The sequence below is a fragment of the Triturus cristatus genome, chromosome 11 (assembly GCF_964204655.1).
Source record: "Triturus cristatus chromosome 11, aTriCri1.1, whole genome shotgun sequence".
Taxonomy (NCBI): Eukaryota; Metazoa; Chordata; class Amphibia; order Caudata; family Salamandridae; genus Triturus; species Triturus cristatus.
The window spans coordinates 823,317,588-823,333,292 of NC_140594.1; the positions used below are offsets into that span (position 1 = coordinate 823,317,588).

Consider the following 15,705-nt stretch of genomic DNA (forward strand, 5'->3'; position numbering starts at 1 on the left):
GAAAAAAAACTTTTTAAATCGCGAGGTGCGCGCACCGCGTGCGCACGGCACGCACTGCGAACCGTGGGTGCTCGGTGCGCGAAGCGCATCGAGCGCCCACAGCGCCCGCACGGTGCGCGAAGCGCACGGTGCGCGCACAGTAAAAAACCTGAATAAAAAAAAAAATACATAACTTAGCATTTAAAAAAACGTACAAATTCACTGGAAAAAAACCATAGGTTTCACACACGTTATAGTTACGAATTAGCATTTAAAAAACCATTGCAAATTCACTTAAAAAACCATAGGTTTCACACATGTTATAGTTAGCTGGACATTTCACTCGTCAAAAACCAATGAAATTCCCCCGTTATAGTTAGTGCAGGCAACTATAACTCACGCGACCGCAATCCTCTGGTGATGACGTCAGATATTACATCACTGATGACACGTGTCTTTATGAAAAATAAATATTTGTAATATATGTATAGCTAAAGATTAATGGAAGAAGACATGGGTAAATAAGTGTCTAAATACAGTGATGTAATATCTGACGTCATCAGCAGAGGATTGCGGTCGCGTGAGTTATAGTTGCCTGCACTAACTATAACGGGGGAATTTCATTGGTTTTTTACGAGTGAAATGTCCAGCTAACTATAACATGTGTGAAACCTATGGTTTTTTAAGTGAATTTGCAAGGTTTTTTAAATGCTAATTCGTAACTATAACGTGTGAAACCTATGGTTTTTTCAGTGAATATATATATATGTAAATATATATGTATGCGTATTTATATGAATATATATTCATTTATATGTATGAGCATACATATACAGATATATATATGTATATATGTGCATACGTCTTACACATTTACAATTGCAAACAGTGGGAGAGAGAAGGTAATTTCGCAAAAACACGGGTTTGATGTCCTTCGTCGAAGCCGGGAATAAGAACAGCTAGTCAAGTCTGAAAGTTAGAACGCCCCCGACCGTCCTGTTGTGTGTGGCCTCTGCTTTAACATCCTGCCCCATTGTGTCAGTGCCGTTTCTGTGGTCGCAATGTGTGAGTTCATGCACAGTAAAGACTGCATCTTCTTCTTTCCTAACTTAATTTTAATGCAAGAATGGCCCTCTAAAAACTTCACTTTTGAATAAAGTTATATTTAGATTTTTAAGGATATTTGTGTAGCATGTGGACTTAGCACAATAGCAGCTGAGCGCTTAATAGCGAACTAGGATGGAGGGGACAGCAAAATGCAGATACACAGTTACCTCAGTTGGGTGGGAGGTTGAAAAGTTCTAACAAGATATTTTTGTTGCGTTTGTTCAATGAAATCTCCTCATTGTGTATTAATCTATATTCTAGTGGCTCTACACAACATTAAAAGTTTGCTCTCTTTTGATACAAACTTTGCGCGTGTGAACAACTGTCATCTTTGTCCTTCCACCATTTAAACTGAGGGCTTCGCCTGCACCCGTCACGGTTAGTTACATCCTGACGCGGAATGGTAAATATGTTTATATTCTTAGAATTTTTGTATCGACATCTTCTGATCACAAAGGCAAGAAATGTGCATTGTTCGACATCACTGATAGTGCACGTCCACACATAAAACATAAGAACTGTCAATAAAACGTAGGTTTTTCTTAATTTAATGTGCCAGTTTCCGGCTGAAATATATTATGCGGTACAAAAGGGGGTGGTGATGGACGGAGCATCAGAACCAATCAAACACTCACACCCAGTCAACAGATCTGGGTTTGATCCATCACCGTTCTTTAGCCCACTCTGCCACCCCAGTTCAGACATGGCCATATGCAAATCAGTCTGACTCTGTGCCTCATGGGAACAGTCCAGCTTGAACTGCCAAGCCATGCCTTCCCTGGACCGGAAACAAGCTTCCTAGGACCGGTTTCTGGCATTTCAGCCGTCTTCAGCCAGGCTTGCTTGAATCCAGTGGCAAAGTGAGCAAGGGACTCACGTCTGAGCATACCCTGCCAACTTATGGAGAACAAAGCGGTACAAAAGGGGGTGGTGATGGACGGAGCATCAGAACCAATCAAACACTCACACCCAGTCAACAGATCTGGGTTTGATCCATCGCCGTTCTTTCCATGCCACTGGAATTAAGCTATCCTGGCTGAAGAGGGGTGAAACCCCGAAACCGGTCCTAGGATGCTTGGTTCCAGTCCAGGGAGGACCTGGCTTGGCAGTTCGGGCTGGACTGTTCCCATGAGGCACAGGGTCAAGACTGATTTGCATATGGCTGGGTTCAAACTGGAATGGCATGGTGAGCAAAAAAACAAAACAACAACAACAACAAAAAAAAACGATGGATCAGGGGTGTGGAATTTAATAAAATATCTACTTGTCCATGGGGCAGGTTACTTCATAAATCTACTTGTCCTGTAACAAAAACCACTTGTCCCTTTTGTGCCATGTAATGCGGTGACAAATTATGGCAGCAATACCCTTATATAAGAGCTCCGAAATAGCCTCTCTGAATATGCCAGGGCTGCTTCCATAGCAGGGTATGAATACTAGCAATTTCCTTCTGTTGCCACATTTCCGCAGATCTACATACTGCCGCTGAAGTTAAGCAACAGTTCCAGGGTTGGAATGCCCTTTTGAGTCTGAGCAAACCTACTAACTTGCATGTTTTGAGGGTTTTCACCAGCTCTTCTCTAATCTTTTCCCATACTGAGAAAGGTTGGATATTTACTCCTGACAATGGCAGACATAAAACTTCTTCCTGAGTTGGGAAAAAAGTGGTTGCAGGGGAAGTAAACTTGCAAACGCTCAGATTTTCGCATGAGCAAATCTACACATGCATATTTGCTCATGCTAAAATGCAGTTCACAAATATTTTCTAGGAATACTATTTCTTGGCCTACTTCTGTAAAGTCTTGTGAATTCAGGAAAGTCTTATATCTGCACTTAATGCAAGGACATAAGTGCACTTTTGAGACTTTACTTAATAATTGGCCCCCTAATTACGTCTGGTATTAACCATGGCATGTTGTGTTTATTAAAATGTCTCTCTCTGTCAGTTGGCTAGGTTCACTGTGAATGACAGCATTCTGTTCTTTCATAAGGAGCGTACTTGACACACAGTAGTTTTGTTCAGTGCCAGGAACTACTGTGGCAATGTGTGCTTTTTGAGACCGAAACATTTTTGCTTTTGCCTAGGTTTGTTATAATGATGAGGGCCCAGCAGCACCCACACCAATAAGATTTTACAAAAAACATGGCAAAACAAGTCACGCATTGATAAAACCAAAAGACTGACCAACAATTTCAGACCTGTTGGCTTTACCAATGCTTGTTTATTTTTATGTTTCCCATAATCTTATTAAAACTGGTTACAGTGATTTTCCATTATGAATATTTTTGGGAAATACTAGCATGCATCAACACATTTTACTAAATGATGCTTCAGAAAAACGCTACCTAAAATGTTACAGTAGTTTAGCTAAATGTTTTTGCTTTTTTTGTGAACAATTTATCTTGAAAGCAAAGAATAATCAATCTTGCTTTCAAGCGTCTCCATATATTTGCATCTAATCAGAGAGCATTCTGGGAGCAGTATGCATAGCCTCATAGTGCTAAACAATGGAAGTGTGTGCACCAATTTTTATACTTTAACCACTGTCAGTAGTAGTCTGAGCTTACAACATGTACTTAGATCGCTCACCCTAATAATAAAGGTTTTGCATTTATGAACCATAAATTCAAGTTTGAACAGCGTTAAAACATGGAAACAAATATTACTTTAACTGCAGGCAATGCTTTCCCTGATCCATCATGTGGGCCTACTTGTCCCAAGGAGAAAGTACACATGGAAACTTGTTGCCCTTGACCCCAAACAATATGTCCCGGGCGTCGGGCTATAGGAATTCAACATCCCTGGATGGATCTCTGTACTGGGGTGAATGTATGACATTGTTCTGCATTCTGTCCATCAACTGTTGGTTTTGCATTTGAAATATATTATGGGCATTTTTTTTCACACCGACAGGATCCAAACGCTAAACCCATGTTGAAAGGAGGAGCGGAAAAGTGTAATTCCGTCCCATTTTATGTTTCCATATTTACCTTTGTAGCATAGGTCTTACTAAGCTTGGCATTGAATGGATATATATATACATTTGTTTTAGAATAGTTCCTGGTTATCCACGCACAGTGGTAATTTATTCCCCATTCGGGTGGACCGGGAGCAGTAATGTAGGACGCACGAGGGATACTTTCCTGAGACAAACTAACAGGAGTTTCCCCTCCCCTCCCCCCATGGGGCAAGTAGTTTTTGCGACTAGGGCTTGATGTTTGGAAGCTCATTAGGAGCGTGGACTTTGCCACACCCGCACAGTGGTATTGTCTTGCCACCAGTTAGTAAGAACGGAGCCCCCCTGTTTTCACTTAGGTCCTGATGAATGCCTTGGACCCACTTGGGCCGACGCGGCAGAAACATGTTGACCACTCACGAGACGGTTAGGGGATACTAAACACCCCACTCACCGTCCAATGCTTTTAGTATTATATAGTTATTAGTCACATTAAAATAAGATTTTCTGGTAACTATAATGATTTTTAACCTCACACACATTTTCACAGGCCCCCACTCAATAGCTTAGAAGTGCATCCCTGTCGTCAGGTGTATGCCCGCCCTCTATCAAACAAAGGTTTTAGAGGGCGAGGACTGGCCGATGATGAAGCATGACACCAGGTGGTGTGTGAGACCAGTCCGTCACTTTTTGTGAGAGGCCCTCACTCACAATGCTTTTGTAACTGTATTAGGGTCACTTTCACTAGGAGCAGCTTTCTGTGGTAAACATTTAATAGTTGAGGCTGCTAGCTCCTAGAACCCCATGCCTCCTGTTCCCTCCTCCACACGTTGTGGAGTTCCCTTGTGATTAAATGTATTCCCTCACCTAACAGAGGGGTTTACGATTCAAGAGATTACAGACTGCTTATTTCTTTAAAAACCATTTGCACTCCCAACAAACCAACGTGGTCCTGTCCGCTTGTATTCAGTGATGCAGTCTTACTACAAGCCAGAAAGAAGATTAAATAAAAACATTACACTGTTACTTCCATAACACTTGCAAGAAAAAGAGACAAAAAATGTGCAAAAAGAGGGACTAGCTCGGTTGGGAGAAGTTGGAATACACTTTCTTCAAGACTGGCATCACAGTAGGGAAGCCTAGAGTGCCATCACATGTAGATCACCATGTACCTCAGACCGCCAGCATAGGTCTATTCAAGAACCTCCTACTGTACCCTGGAAGGCATTCTCCACTTTTTTTAGGTCTCACCTGAGCCAGCGCATGCACTGGTCTGGCAAGACATTTAGTGAGTGGGCTTCAGAAATCCGACCACAAGCATTTGCTTGTGGCCTAAAGCTTGTGGTTGCACGCGCACAGCCGTCATCTGGCTTTCCTCGCTCACTCGCGGGCACCCTTACACTCGCGGGACGCTGCAGCTGCTTTCACTTTTGCCACCGCGCACGCAACTCCCGGGCTTAGTGCTTTCACTTGATATTGTCCGATTACATTAGACCACACCCGCTTGCCTGTCCAGCATAATTATAGTGCAAACTTGACCCAAGGGCATTATAGCGCTTCACACGGAAATCAGCTCCCCTTACACAACAGTTTTTAAGCACAGTGTAACAAAGCGATTTGCACAGAATCACAAGATGGTGCGCCTGAGCCGAGATTCTAACCTAGTTACCCAGTTCTAACATCTGCAGCCCTAGCCGCAACGGGTGTGATATTAGGAGATTTGTCATAAGAAGAAGCACTCCCTGAGCTGGGAATACGTAGTGCTTTCACCGGATATTGTCCGATTACATTACATTAGGCCACAACCACTTGCCTGGCCCGCATATTTATAGCACAAACTTGAACCAAGGGCTTTAGAGCGCTTCACACGGAAATCAGCTCCCTTTACACAAGTTTTTAAGCACAGTGTAACGAACTCAGCGCCACCACAGCATCACTCAGCGCCACCACAGCATCACTCAGCATCGCCTTTACACTAGTACACCACCACATCATCATCACTCAGCAAGACCTAAGTATCATTCAGCATCACCCCAGCATACGTCTCCGCACTAGTCACCACCACCACCTCAGTATCCCTCAGCCTGCTCTCGGAATCTGGCATCTGTTGATTCTCCCCTAGCATCTGGCCGCTGCTAGTGTTATAATACAGGTACTAGTTCCCAACCTTCACCCTCTGATTGTTTATGCCCCCTCAAAAAAAAGCTTTAACAAACAACCATTGGAATAGGCAGAAACAAGTTGCCAGCATTGCAAGAACAAAAGAAAATGGAGGACATTTTTTATTGTAAATACTTTTTTTTAATACGGTCGTTCAGTTGTACATGCCTTCTTGGTCATATATTAGGTAACAAAAATGGTTCTGCCACTTTTATTAAAACTTTTCAGCAAGCTGCACAGCAGCCTCACTTCTCTATAGCACAGCTTAAAGACATTGGCAAAGTCAATAGCTCTGGTTATACACTTATAAGGCCCCAAAGGTGAGACCTATTGGCTATGCCAATGCTTCTATGAAAGAAATGGTGAGGTGGGCTATTGTGACCGCAAACATCCCGCCCAGTCTCATGGAAAGTTTAGTGCAGTAGCTGGAACAAACAAAAATACAAAAAAGTCAACATATCTACGAGTGACATGGCTCTTCTGGTGCAAGGTCTACTGGTTATGTGATGGCTGCAGAAAATGCTGCTATTTTTAATAAAAGCAAAGTTAATTGTGAGACGCACCGTAGCTCAGATCTCTAAAGGGCATGTGACAACTGATCCCCCCTCCCCCCACTATTTCTCGTCCCATACTCGCCTCAATAGTGCCCAGATCATACTTAGAATGCCAAATCTTTGGTCTGTCTAAAGCAGGGGCCTTTATCTGAGGTACCACCGGTGACAGTAAGAACCAAACGTCATACCCTTCTCGTCCATTTTGGTACCAGACCTGGACTTATGCTCAAAGATTCCATACCATACAGCACAGCGTGCCTGTGATCACATCAGCTAAAAGTGTTCTAAAGAATCCATACGCTGTAATCACGGGTCCTGCTTCCAATAGTCTGTTCTTTTAAAACTGATGGTTACCTTCTGGTAGTTAAAAGATCTGAAGGAGTCTGCACCAAACGAAAATAGGCTTTGTGGAAGAGGCGCACAGTTATTTATTCCCAAATGCACACAGCAGGCCAGTCTTGGCTGCTGGATAGTCGTGTGCTCTTCCGAGTGGTTTAAGTGGAAGTCCAGCCTCCGCAGGTGCTCCATCCCTGGGGCTTAAGGATACGGACATCCCTCTAAGGCTTGGAGCTCTCCTGTGTGTCAGTCTCTGTCTCCGAAGAACTGCTCTCAGAGTCTATATCCATATTCTCCTGGTGGTGCTTCTCCTGTACCTTTTGTCGAATGGCTTGCAGGCGGATTAATAAGGACTGGTAGTCAAAGTGCCCTCGTTTTTCACCAAAGGGGTCCTGCATGCTCTGTCCTTGTAGGTGAAGTCTGTCCTTGCACACAACTTCGTAGAAATCGTAATACTCCATGAAAGATTTATCCATCACACTCCGTAAGGTTTCTGGACACAGGCACTTTCCCTCCAGCATGTCACACACTGCTACTCGGATAGTTTCATGTCGGATGCATTCATTGTAATGTTTACTATCTCCGCACTGTCTCTCCTGCTCAAAGCCAGGTTCATTGTGATATGGGTTCTCCGTCATCAGGGACTGGATGGAGATGAGGACGGAAGAGATGCTCTGAGCAGGGCTCCAGGCAGGGCCGGTCCACGTGCCCAGAATGCTCAGGCAGACTTTGCCGTTGCGGTAGAAGTTTGGGTTAAAACGGACGGTGTTGTTCCCAGTCGTCATCAGCTTGACACGGGGTGGATGAATGGGATAATCTGGCGGGCATCGGAACAGGAACAAGAAGAAACCCCCTTCATAAGGCGTGTCAAACGGGCCTGTGATTAGTGCATGGATCTTTGTCATGTCCTGTGGATCAGGCACAACAAACATTCCTGGAGGGGGTTCTTTGTAGATCGACATAATGTCTCTTTTGATCCGCAGCACGCACTGTGCTGATGCCCTCTCGTTGTCCCAGTCGCTGCTCACTGTGGGATCCCAGAAGCTGGAATATGTAAGGAGCGCAGTCCCTGCAGATGGCATGCCGCTCAGTGGAGAGACTGTGCCTGTAGGTGGCATGGGTGCAATGGTCGCAATTGGGGGCATAGGAGCAATAGTTGCGATAGGAGGGACGCCTCCGGTCGGCACTCCGTAGCCAGCTGCTGCCCATAATTCCGCTGGCAGTAAAGTGGCGTTCCCCGCGCCGCCTCCCGACACAGGTGAACCTCCTGAACCGTTGCCGCCAGCTGCCACCAACGCCGCCAACACCGCGTCCTCCCCAGAACCCTCCGCCATTCCGTCGCTACTGCCACTTCCGGGACCAGCGAGACGAGAACAGACTGTGCGTAGAGTAGATCAGCAAGTTTGGAGACAGAACGTCTCAGACAGAACCAACGAGTCTTGATCCAGAGCGTCCCGCCTGGGAGATTGGATAGTAAATTCATTGAACGGTTATATTGTGCTGTAAACTAGCGTGCTGTTAGGACACAAATTACCCTGGCAGGAGTCAAAGGAGGGGCCGCAATCCGGGACACCACAGACATGTGATGCAAAAAATGTAAAGACACGAGCGGACTCGCGGAATAGCTTGCCGGGGGCCTCCTCGCTGTCATAGGGGTTGGCGGACTCGGGGGCAGGGGTCCGCTCAGCTCTCCTTCCGAAGTAGCCGCCGGATTTAACACAGGCCCCTGCCGCCCCGCGGGGGGGGGGGGGGGGGGGGGTAGACGTGCTGCAGGGGGCCCCCCCCTCATCCCAAAACTCAGGTATGGGAGCTCCACTCTGAGTCATCCAAGGTCTATGCAACCTAGGGGTTACCCCTGCTGTCTGAAAGCCTGCGTCTATTAAATATGCATTATCTGTGAGGTAGCTGTGACGTCCGATACCGACGCTGTGTAGATTGTAATCTGAGGGATAGCTATGCTCTTTAAAACCGGAGCCTATAAAATCTGTGTAACCTCTGCTCTCCTGATGCCTGCTACTGCGAGGTCTGGGTAACTTGAGTGACAGCTCTGCTGCCTTCGGCCAGACAGCTCTGCTGTATGACGTATGTGTGTTACCTGAGGAATGTGTAGCGATGGTGTATCGCTTTAAGTGGGTTCGTGGTCTAGGACTAGAACCTGTATATGTAATTAGAATGTTATGACTTGAATGGGGAGTTCTGGGGGACTTTATCCGTTGTGCTGTCAGAGCTGCTGGTCCTTGTTGTACTCAGTTCCTACGGAATAAATACCTAATTATACACATACTCCGTTTCTACTTCACACTTCCTTCGCTACTGCTGGAGAGGTTCCTACACAATTTTGGCGACTATTTGGGATCAACTTTATTAAAAAAAGAACAAAGAAAAGGTAAAAGCAGATGGAATCTCAACTTTAACTGCCTACAGAACTACGGGATCAGCTACACCCGTCTTCAAGAGAGGAAGCGAAAAGGATTTTCTTCCCTTTTCAACGAGAGCGCAACTGTCGGTCGCTCTGCCTCGCAGAGTTTGATGTTTACATTCCAGCCGAGTGACCGCTCGTATTTGCGGTAAGCGTGATTACTTATTTTAAAAGGTTTTGTGATGGGAAATTAACTTATGCTCTATTGAAAATCAATCACAGTGGATTTGACTTACTTTCAAAAGTCGCGTAACATATTTCCCGGATTTTGACTAGTCACGCTGTCGCGCTCTCCCAAGACGTGATTCTTCTGGCTCGAACTCCTACCGCACAGCATTGCACCTACGTATCTCCAGCTGATTGGCAGAGCACTGTTGATGACGTACGTGGGGAAGACGGCATAAAGCGTCACCATGTTACGCTTCAGGACAACATTTTTATGCGATTAGGTTGCTATGACAGCAGCTCACGAACGGAACCTTCTCACACGCTGAAGTCTTCGTTTTGCATGCGTGCAGTCCAATAATAAACGTGCGCTATTGAAGTGAAAATTAAAGGGAATCTTCAGGGAAAAAAAAAAATGAAGGATAAAGGTATTAAAAAAAAAAAAAAAAAGGGAAACAAATGAATATGTTTAAAAGTTTGGCCCTCCACATTTTTTTACTCAAGCAGCTCTAAGTTTTAGGTTCTGCTGAGTACGTCAGGGAAGTTTTCATGAAGTCCATTTATTTACAACAGCACAACATTGCATACTTGAAGTAGTGATTAAGTCACAAGTTTACCAGAGGAACAGACTTGAAGTAGTGATTTAGTCACAAGTTAACGAGAGGAACAGGTGTAAAAACCAAGTGCATCTCACTTTAATTAATTTAGGTTTGCCATTTCCGCATTATTCACTAACATGCCGACCAACACGTCATCCACTGACACAAGGAATACTACTTCTGGGGATGGAAATTTTTCAAGTCCACACTTCAATTCGCCAAAATAATTTTTACCTACTCCTGGTGAACCAGTAGTAGCATGGTTGGACTGGAAGGAGTATTTAATCAACTACATTGCTAATTTAGAGGATATCAGCGGAACGTTTTCACCTGAAAGGAAAAAGAGAATGCTATTGTACTCCTTAGGCCCTGAAGGTTTACGTATTTTTAATGAAATGAACAAGGTTGAGAGATCAGAGGGTGATCTGGATGTATTTAAGTCAGCAATTTTAGATCTGGATGATCATTTTTCTCCATCCGTGTGTATTGCTGTTACTAGACATTCTTTCTTCCACAGGAAACAAGAAAAACATGAAACTATAGAGGAATATGTCTCTGCATTAAGGAAATTAGCGAGCAAGTGCAGGTTTGCTCAACTGCATGACGAGTTTATCCGAGACCAGGTTGTCATGTACACAAAGAATAGAACCTTACAGGATAAGTTGTGGATTGAGGGGGAAAGCTGTCTTAAAGACATCATTGCCATTGTTAAGAAAGGTGATGGACAACACTTCTCTTAAGATCATATCATGGTGTGTTCTATCCTTCCCCATAATTAAAATGTAGTCTTGGAAGACTGCAACTTCTTGGATGTGGCTGAAAAGGTTTGCCATGAGCCTCTGAAATACTGCAGCGGCTGATGCCAATCCGAAAGGCATGCGTTTAAATCTGTAACAGCCAAATGGAGTGCAGAAAGTGGTGAGATGCCTGCTACTTTTCTCTAAAACAACTTGATGATAAGCTGCTGATAGGTCCAAAGTGGAGAACCACTTTCCGTTCCGTGTTACAGATAGCATTTCATCAATTCTTGGGAGAGGAAACTGGTCCACTAATATGTTATCGTTGAGATATCCTAAGTCCACGCATAAACGGGCCTTGCCATTCGATTTGCGTGCTACGACTAATGGAGAAACCCATTCAGCAGCTTCCACCGTTTCAATAACATTATTGTTTAACATCTTCTGAAGCTCCGCCTTCACTTCATCTCTGACAATAAAAGGAATGTTCCTTGCCTTGTGAATCTTGGGAATGGCCCCTTCTTTTAAGTGAATCCGATGTGTAAATCCCTTTAATTTGCCCATACTATTGGTGAAAACTTCTGGGAATTCTTGTAAGACCCATTTCTTAGTGTCTTCCCCATCACAGGAGACTAAAACTTGTTCTTTGCTATTCGGATTCAGGATGATGTCTAATGACTTTTGATCTTTCCATCCCAAAACTGATGGACCATCTCTGGCTATATACAACTTTCCCACAGCTTGTCTTTCTTTAAACCTGAAAATTAGTGTTCTAAAACCTAACATGTCTATTTTGTCCCCCGTGAAGCTTTCAGCAGAGACATCGTTAGGTTCTAACCATTCACCCATTTTGCTAATGAACAGATTGTTCCATATCTCTTGTGAGACTATGGTGAATGGAGATTCCGAGTCAGCAGCTAATTGGACTACTATGCCTCCTAAAGAGACCATGCACAAAGGTTTAGAAGATGAACTACCAGTAATATTCAGTACCACTTTCTTTTTTTGGACACAATTCACCTGTACTTCTGTATCACTGGCAGTTGAGGAACTATCATCAACCCAGGAGTTTCTCGCACTAAGAGGAACATTAAAGCCTTGTATTGGTGGCCAAGAATTGATTTGGAAATTGAAAGATTTGTAAGGGAGTGTATTCACTGCGAATGCTCCGACAAGGTACAGAAAACACTTAATCCCCCCATGTCATCTCTTCCTTGCCCAAATTTACCTTCGGAAGAAGTCGCTTTAGACATAATGGGTCCTTTAGAGTGGCAAGATGGGGTCACTAAGTACATTGTAGTTCTTGTGGACCTATTCTCAAGATGGATTGAGGTTGAGGTTGTAACAAAAGTAAACACAGAAACAGTTATTTGTTTTTTGGAGAAATGTTTTTTGAGAGAAGGTTTTCCAGCATGCATTTTGACGGACAACGGGGTTCAATTCAAGTCTGATTTGATGAGTAAATTTATGGAAAACACGGGAATTGAGCAGAAGTTCACAGCCTTGTATCACCCAAGAGGTAATTCAGTAGTGGAAAGGGTTAATAGAATTTTTTGTTTAACTATGTTTTATTGAGTTTGGCATAATGCACATAATGCAAACACAAAGCAATGCTTTCGTGTCCCAAGAAATATGACAAAGCTCAAAGCCAGTACCCACCCGTCCTGTATACAATAACACAAAGCCGCCAAAATGCCAGGACAATACGCCCAATTGTGGGTACTGTTAAAGCTGGAACACCTGCTGACGGGCCTATATCGGCTCGTGAAAAAAGAAAAAAAAAACTCCCCCAAACCAAGGGCAGCGTACTCGGCGCGATCTAGGTCTAGGCCCGCCAGCTAAGCCCTAGCCGCTTTCAGCTGTTTCCAGATCCTCGGGGCCCCTGTACGACTGTGCACCCTCTCAAGTTCAGTTACCCTGGCCGTTAAGGAGAGACGTTTATCTTTGCGCTCTTTATCCTCTGCCGCAGAAATGCCTATCAGTTCCCCCCTCACTACTGCTTTTAAGGCTCCCCAAAGAACTGCAACAGGTGTATCAGGGCAGTCGTTAAGTGTGAGGTATTCAGTGATGCAGTTACGAAGTTGCTGAACTATCTCCTTTGCGTTGTAATAGGGCCTCACGCAGACTCCACTTCCCCCCTGAGGTGCGGGACCCTTACGGTTGCCACCACCGCGTCGTTGTCAGAGATGGCAGCTGGGATAATGTCTGCACCCTCCACTAACGCGCGAAACTCCAAAGATCCTATAAAATGGTCCAGCCTAGCGTAAGTGTGGTGCACGTGAGAGTAGAAGGTGTAATGTTTGCTCTGGGGGTGCAGGTCTTTCCACAAATCCACCAGCCCCCTGTGACGCATCCAATCCCTCCCATCAGGTGAAAGTGCCCCCGATCTGTCCACCTCCCTGTCCATGACGAGATTAAGATCCCCACCAATTAGTAAGTAGCGTTCTTGGGAGCATAGGGACTCCGAGAGGGCACCCTTAAGAAAGGATTCCTGACCAAAGTTGGGAACATACAGGGACCCCACAACCAAGGACAGGCTTCCCACCCGGATACTATAAGCTAGGAACCTGCCCTTAATCTCGCCCACCTTGTCCCCTACTTGCCCACGAAAGTGTGTAGCAAAGAGAATTGCGACTCTCGCTTTCTTATCAGTGGTGGAGGAATAGAATTGCTGGGGGAAGGCCCGAGATCTCATCCGGTGCCAGTCCTTACGTAAAAGGTGCGTCTCTTGCAGCAGACATATAGAAGCGCCCGAGTTCTCGAGGTATGAAAGGTCTGCTCGCCGTTTAATGGGATTGTTAAGTCCCTTGGTTAATAGAATTTTAAAAGGCATTTTACAGTTAGCAAACAAAGGTAATAAGAATTGGGATGATGAACTAGATAAATTGATTTGGTCTTATAGGATTACCTCCCATGACACAATTGGGGAGAGTCCTTTTGGTTTAATGCGTGGTAGATTTCCCCATTGTAAAATTAATCCAGGATGGATTGGCAGAAGCAAGAAATATGACTGGGATGCTGATCTTGTAGGGGAAGCTATCAAAATTTCACAAGGAAAGAATAAAGTTTATTTTGACAATAAACATGGTACGAGAGAACCATGTGTCAAAATAGGACAATGCGTGAGGGTTAAGCTTGCAAAAAAATCAAGCAAGTTACAATCCAGATTTTCAGATCCTAGAACCATTACAAAAGTCATGAGAAACACGGTGCAACTCGATGATGACAGTGTTCATCATATGAGTCGCATTGCGGTTTCAAATGATCATGGTATTACAAAAAAATGTGTTTCCGAGGAGAGAAGAGACTATTGGTGGATGGATGTTTTTCCGTCTTTGGAAAGACGCAATGAGATGCTAGTGGACATAGATCTGGGCACGAGTGCACAGTTAACATCTCCTTTGTGTTCTCAGACTTCGCAGAGTGGAGCAGGTGAAGTTGTCTCTCATGATCATGATAACATCTGTGAGCAAACCCCTGATGGTGCGGAGTTAAAGGATGGGCATGTTCAGGGAATGAGTAGTGAATCAATGATTGCACCACTGGGGGCAAAGTCAGCAGGTTTGGTAGGTGTATCACTACCCCCAGGAAATTTGATGATTTTGTGCGTTTGTAATTGATGTGTTAAGTAAGTTTATTTGAATTTTATTTTTGTAACAATTTTATGTGTGTGTTGCATTTGCAATGTTATCTATAAAAAAAATATATAATTAAGAAGGGAGATGTGTAGCGATGGTGTATCGCTTTAAGTGGGTTTGTGGTCTAGGACTAGAACCTGTATATGTAATTAGAATGTTATGACTTGAATGGGGAGTTCTGGGGGACTTTATCCGTTGTGCTGTCAGAGCTGCTGGTCCTTGTTGTACTCAGTTCCTACGGAATAAATACCTAATTACACACATACTCCGTTTCTACTTCACATTTCCTTCGCTACTGCCGGAGAGGTTCCTACACAATTGCTCTGCTCTAGAACCACAGATAATGAGATCTGTCTAACCAGAGAGATAGCTATTTTGTCTTCGCTGTGATGCTGTGAGATTGGTGTAACCGTAGGGATAGCTCCGCTCTATGAGATCTGTGTAACATCAGGGACAGCTCTGCTGTCTGAGGCCAGCAACGAAATCTGTGTAATATGAGAGACGGCTCTGCTGCATTAAGCATTTGTGTTACCTGAAGGATGGCTCTGCTCTAGAACCACAGATAGTGAGATCCGTGTAACCAGAGAGATAGCTCCGCTCTACGAGACGAGAGAAATCTGTGCAACATCAGGGACAGCTCTGCTGTCTGAGGCCTGAGCGTTTGAGAATTTGTAACTGTAGGGAAAGCGCAGCTGCCTGTGGCCGGAGCCAGTGTAACCGTTGCTCTTGGACTTGTGCTGTGACATGTGTTGATACATGCCTGGGTCTCATGCAAGGAGGCCATGTGCCGCTCCTTCTCATGTCTCTGGAATACATGAATAAATCGAGCTTTGGTAATGCGTCCACTTGAGGTCTGCCAGTAAAGCATTGCTGTATAGTGTTGCAGGCCTCCTCTTCTCTTCTCCCCTCCCCAACCCAGGCGCTGGAGCTCCGCTTTTGAACAAGGTCACCTGCAAGACAGTGAGGGGGGGAGCCTAGGGGGAGGGCTCCTGGGAGAGGACGGTGACCCACCTCTACTCCCGGCTATGTGTAATGGGCAGCAGAAGAAAGGGGT

General features: G+C 44.6%; 2 protein-coding genes across 2 annotated transcripts in view; both read right to left on the reverse strand.

Annotated features, from left to right (window-relative positions):
- ADAM9 (ADAM metallopeptidase domain 9) overlaps positions 1–15,705 on the reverse strand; it is a 764,238-nt gene that overhangs the window by 500,569 nt on the left and 247,964 nt on the right. The gene's annotated exons all lie outside the window — the stretch shown is intronic.
- On the reverse strand, positions 6,322–9,496 carry UBE2Z (ubiquitin conjugating enzyme E2 Z). The gene has a single exon (XM_085634567.1). The coding sequence runs from the start codon at positions 8,425–8,427 to the stop codon at positions 7,315–7,317; it is 1,113 nt and encodes a 370-aa protein (XP_085490693.1). The 5' UTR covers positions 8,428–9,496; the 3' UTR covers positions 6,322–7,314.

Bases quoted from the DNA above. Each gene is read 5' to 3' on its own strand.
- UBE2Z (XM_085634567.1), bottom strand. From the start codon at position 8,427: ATGGCGGAGGGTTCTGGGGAGGACGCGGTGTTGGCGGCGTTGGTGGCA.